Source organism: Triticum urartu, chromosome 7 (genome assembly GCF_003073215.2).
Source record: "Triticum urartu cultivar G1812 chromosome 7, Tu2.1, whole genome shotgun sequence".
Classification (NCBI taxonomy): Eukaryota; Viridiplantae; Streptophyta; class Magnoliopsida; order Poales; family Poaceae; genus Triticum; species Triticum urartu.
In genome coordinates this window covers 568,555,954-568,561,752 of record NC_053028.1, presented here as the reverse complement: position 1 = coordinate 568,561,752, position 5,799 = coordinate 568,555,954, and the positions used below count along the sequence as shown (strand labels likewise).

General features: G+C 45.1%; 1 protein-coding gene across 1 annotated transcript; it reads left to right on the top strand.

Annotated features, from left to right (window-relative positions):
• Positions 1 to 3,951: 3,951 nt before the first annotated feature.
• Positions 3,952 to 5,267, top strand: LOC125524812 (IAA-amino acid hydrolase ILR1-like 7; the record flags this gene model as incomplete). Its single annotated transcript, XM_048689840.1, is given in 3 exon segments — positions 3,952 to 4,213; positions 4,356 to 4,484; positions 4,583 to 5,267. Coding segments are annotated over 3 exon segments (772 nt in total), but the record flags the coding sequence as incomplete, so codon positions are not given.
• Between the last annotated feature and the right edge of the window lie 532 nt (positions 5,268 to 5,799).

The following is a 5,799-nucleotide window of genomic DNA, read 5'->3' as shown; positions in this document are numbered from 1 at the left end:
ACGAGATATCAGGCCTCGTCAGTGTAAGGTATTGAAGTGCTCCAACCACACTGCGATAGCGTGTGGCCTCAATTGAAGACAAGGGTGTCCCAGGCTGTTTGGATAACTTATCTGTTGTTGCCATCGGTGTAATGCATGGCTTGGACTTTGCCATGTTGGCCTTCTTAAGAAGATCAGGTATATACTTGCGCTGGCAAAGAGCAAGACCATCTTCAATAGTCTGAACTTCAATGCCAAGGAAGTACCTCAATACTCCAAGATCCTTGATGGCAAAATCATGACGAAGCTGATTCAGCAAACGACCAATGGCTGCATCACATGAACTGATGATAATAATATCATCAACATATATGAGGAAATACATGTGGAGCCCCCCTTTCCTAAATATGAATAGAGAGACATCAGCAGCCGATGCGCGGAAGCCTAGATCGAGAAGACGAGAGCTTAGGCGGGAAAACCATGCACGTGGCGCCTGTTTCAAGCCATAAAGGGACTTCTGAAGTTTGCATAGATGACGAGGTAACCGCTGATCGATGTAGCCCCGCGGTTGATACACGTCTTCAGTCAACACACCATGCAAGAATGCATTCTGAAAATCAAGTTGTCGCATACTCCATTGATGAGTGACTGTAAGTGATAACAGAACACGAATTGTAGTGGGCTTCACAACCGGACTGAAAGTATCATCATAATCAATTCCTTGGCGTTGTTTGAATTCTTTAGCAACTAGACGAGCTTTGTACCGATCAACAGAGCCATCAGCCTTGTGTTTGAGCTTAAAACCCGATTTACTATCAATTATATTGAGTCCTGGACGAAATGGAACCAAACTCCATGTTTCATTCCGATGCAAAGCAGCCATCTCGTCATCCATTGCAGCCTTCCAAGATGGATGCTGTGCAGCTTCAGTGTAGTTGGTAGGACCGACGTTGTCGTCTGAAGATGTTGTGCACACATACGTAACGGTGCCATCAGTGCGGATGTACGGCTTGACAATGCCGGACTGAGCCCGAGTGTGCGGCCGCATCTGCTTCGGGACAGGAGGCGTCGGAGCCGCGGAGTCAGCGGCCGCGGAAGAACCTGAGCTCGAGGTGGCGGGAGAATCTGAGCCAAGACACGACCCATAAGTGTCAGAGTCGGCCGCTGCAGATCCACGCGATGTTTGTTGAGAAGCCACTGTTGTTTCATGATCCATGCTTTGAGGCACAGATGACGTTGACGCCGAATCAGCAGCAGAATCTGCATGAACATCAAAATAAACATACTGCACATTGGCCATTAGATCATTAGAACTATTAGTACTTCCGCTTGGGGCTGGAACATGGGGTGGTGAATGTGTGATGGGAGGGAAAAGTTGGACGTATGGGAGTGTTGATGAATTGGCAGGTGCAAGCGTAGCTTCAAACTTACGAGCAAATGGAAAAACCCCTTCATCAAAAACCACATCACAAGAAATATATATGCGTCCAGTACTAGCATCAAGACACTTATATCCCTTGTGGTGTGAACTATAACCAACAAAGATGCATTCTTTGGATCGGAAAGCAAGTTTTCTAGAATTGTAAGGGCGAAGATGTGGCCAACATGCACAACCAAATGATTTCAACATCAAGGATCTTGGAGTATTGAGGTACTTCCTTGGCATTGAAGTTCAGACTGTTGAAGGTGGTCTTGCTCTTTGCCAGCGCAAGTATATACTTGACCTTCTTAAGAAGGCCAACATGGCAAACTCCAAGCCATGCATTACACTGATGGCAACAACAGAAAAGTTATCCAAACAGTATGGGACACCCTTGTCTTCAATTGAGGCCACACGCTATCGCAGTGTGGTTGGAGCACTTCAATACCTTACGCTGACGAGGCCTATATCTCGTATAGCGTAAATAAGGTCTGCCAGTTCTTACACTCGCCGACCGAAGCTCATTGGACAGCCGTGAAACGGATCCTGCGATATCTTCAGGGAACATCGTCATATGGACTCCTACTCCGGCTTCTCCATCCGTTATGCTCAGTGCCTTCTCTGACGCTGACTGGGCCGGGTGCCCAGATGACCGACGATCCACCGGTGGCCATGTTGTTTTCCTTGGTGGTAATCTAGTTGCATGGAATTCTCGAAAGCAGCCTACTGTTTCTCGTTCAAGTACGGAAGCCGAGTACAAGTCCGTAGCAAATGCAACAGCAGAGCTTATGTGGATACAGGCGTTGCTTGGAGAACTTGGTATTCCAGAGAACAGACCGCCGTCCTTGTGGTGTGATAATATTGGCGCGACGTATCTCTCCATGAATCCAGTTTTTCATGCTCGCACGAAGCATATCGAGATTGATTACCATTTCGTGCGTGAAAGAGTTGCGAAAAAGGCACTTGAAATTCGGCATATCTCAACTCATGATCAACTCGCAGATATACTAACCAAACCATTGATGAGTCATCAGTTTGAAAGGTTCAGAAGCGATCTCAATGTGCTCCCCGCATTTCGATCGAGGGGGGATGTTAAGATAACTATGAGTTAGTGCTGCCATTAGCATGAAGTAACGTTCTGCCATTAGCATGAAGTGGCGTTGGATAATTAGTGCTTAGTGCTAGAATTCAGAAGGACTAGAGTCCTCTCTTGATTATCCATTATCTATTCATTTGTAACTGATGTTGTAACTCAAGCTATATAAGCAGAGCTCTGGCCGGTGATGTGTATCACGGCTTAAACAGCAATACCTTAGTTTACAAAATTATGTAACTTTGAGACGTTTAGTCAAAATTATGTAACTTTGAGACCTATATATAAGATTGGTCATTGCTGAGATGATTGGTTCAAATATCATTGTACTTATCATGAAAATTATTTTCTTAACATCATTTTTTTTTACTTTTTTTGAGCTAGTCACATTTTATTTATTGCTAACATATCTATATTAAAAGGTACTTCTCTCCGTTCCAAAATACTTGACGTGGTTTTAGTTCAAATTATTTTGGAACGGAGGGAGTAACATTCAAGTAGAATGTTGGAGATAAGTAACAGCCAAATTTGAACATCTTAGAATGGTTCTGAAGAAATAGTATTCTACTACGTCAGCCGTTTATACACCTTTGACAGTGCCCTTCATTACACACTGAACAATTATACTTTTCTCACCACTTCACAGGAACTGGTAGATTGGGAATACAAAAGCCAGGAGAGTGGGAAAATGCATGCTTGTGGACATGATGCTCACACATCAATGCTTCTCGGAGCTGCTAAGCTACTTCATTCTTGGAAGGATTACATCAAGGTATTAGCCATTGTGTGGTCCTCCTAACACCAGATTTCTGTAACCTAACTCGGCAAGGCGTCAACTAGGGGGGAGGCAGCGCCCGTAGCCGATCGAGGTGGGCTGACCCAATTCGGCAGCACGCGCTGCGTTCGTTTGCTGGCTCCCTTTTTTTTTGTTCGTTTATGTTGTTGTTTTACGATTCTTTCCTTTCCTATTCTTTCAGGGTTTTTTTTTTCGTTTTTTTGTCTGTTTGTTTTTTTGTCTTCTTTGTTCTTTGCTTTGAATACATGGTGAGCGATTCTTTAATATATGATGAACATTTTTTTAATACACAGTAAGCATTTTTGTAACATGTTGAACATTTTTTTAATGCACACTAAACATTTTCATAATATATGGTGAACTCTTTTTAATACACGATGAACATATTTTTAGTATACACTAACTAGGTTTTGAATATTTAGCTCCGTAAAAAGCTGATTTTTGAGGAAAAAAGGACTAAAAGCAAAGAGGAAAAAACCCCACTAACTCCAGAGTGGGTCGGCCCATTTGCCCTTGCTTTTCAGGCGTTGCCTCCCTAGTTGACAACGCGTACAGGCGTCCAATAGGAGGTCTCACCTAACTCACGATAGTTGCTTTTTGTTTTCGTCAGGGTACCGTCAAGCTTGTCTTTCAGCCAGCAGAAGAAGGATATGCCGGGGCTTACCATGTCCTAGAAGAAGGTATTCTAGATGATGTATCCGCCATTTTTGGTCTGCATGTCGACCCAAGTCTTCCAGTGGGTACCGTCGTCTCCAGGCCAGGGCCATTCATGGCAGCATCGGGACGGTTTTTGATAACGGTCACTGGGAAAGGCGGTCACGCAGCAATGCCACACAATGCTGTCGACCCCATCGTCATGGTATCCTCTGCCATCATCAGCCTCCAACAAATCGTAGCTCGGGAGATCGATCCCCTCGAAGCCGCGGTATGTGATCCGCATAGAATGCGTGTATTAGCTTGCATTATACTGTCTCAAGTGTCCAGTCTATGTACGTTTGTCTTAATTTGTGCATCAGATAGGAGGTGTTCCTTGGTGAATGATATGGTATCGTTTACATATTTTTCAGGTCGTCTCAGTAACATTCATGAAAGGAGGTGATGCTTACAATGTCATTCCTGAGTCAGCTTGCTTGGGTGGCACCTTCAGGAGCTTGACAACAGAAGGTCTTTCATATCTTAAGAAGAGGATCAAGGAGGTAAATCAATCAAATAAACACTTCCCGTCTCCAACATATCTCAGAAGCCGAGCTTAAACTAAAGATGTGCAACCGGTAACTTTATGCTTCTTTGGAAGATTGTGGAAGCGCACGCCGTCGTGAGCCGCTGCACTGCCACCGTCGACTTCATGGATGAGGAGCTCCGGCCATACCCAGCTACCGTCAATAACGAAGGGATGTACGATCATGCCAGATCAGTGGCAGAGGCTATGCTTGGAGAAGGCCACGTCAAGATGGGTGGCCCAATCATGGCCGCGGAGGATTTCTCCTTCTACACGCAGAGATTCCCAGGGGCATTTTTCATGATAGGAACCCGCGACGAGGCCATGGCAACCGCGGTGCATCCACTCCACTCCCCCAACTTTGTGATCGATGAGGGTGTGCTCCCGTTGGGTGCTGCCTTCCATGCTGCTGTGGCGATGGAGTACTTGAACAAGCGCGGAACCGTGGCAAACTAAACTAAATTACTGATGTTCGCTTGAAATTTAGGATGCCGCAGTTGGCAGCCTGCCGATAATTGTTAGGTCGGGTGTGGGCATTCATAGGTACGTATGAGCATAATAGTTGTTAGGATGTGATTGCGACATGGAGCTAAGCTTATGAGTGTTTACTGTTGTAAGAGCCTAACCTCAGTTTTCATTGTGCAAAGCTTTGCACGGCGTGAGTTGGCCTGGTTATGCAACTCCTTCCATTCGAAAGACAACTCGGAAAGTAAACGTTAGTCTCCACTTTTTAATTGAATATATTGATTTGGATACAAAACACTATTATCCTTTTGATAGAAAGAGTACCTTCTAATCTCCACCTTTAACCCGCATTGAAACCCGTAAACTTTTCTGAGATTAAATGCACAGAATCACCACAATCATGTCACAATTAGCGAAAAACCATCACTTTACGAAACGTGGCATTTCGCACCGCATCGAATTTTTGACTGTGCCAAAAAACATTGACCTATTTTTTGGGCACGTTTTGACGTGTGTAATTCCTCGTGAGCCGACAATGATAACGGTGCGGCGTAAATGACTGTAGACTGCTTTGTCGGAACAAATCCGAGCGCTCTCTTCCCCAGTCACTCAGTCTCCCACCCACCTCACTCTCTCACCTCTCTCGCGGGGCGTGGCGGCGGCGACATCTGTCGAAGGCCGTGTCGGATCCATTGACGATGGTGTGGTGGGTACAAAGCATCAAGCGCGGATGGCGGCGGTTAGCGGCATGACAGGGGCACCCGCTGAAGGAAATATGCCCTAGAGGTAATAATAAAGTTGTTATTTTATATTTCCTTATATCATTT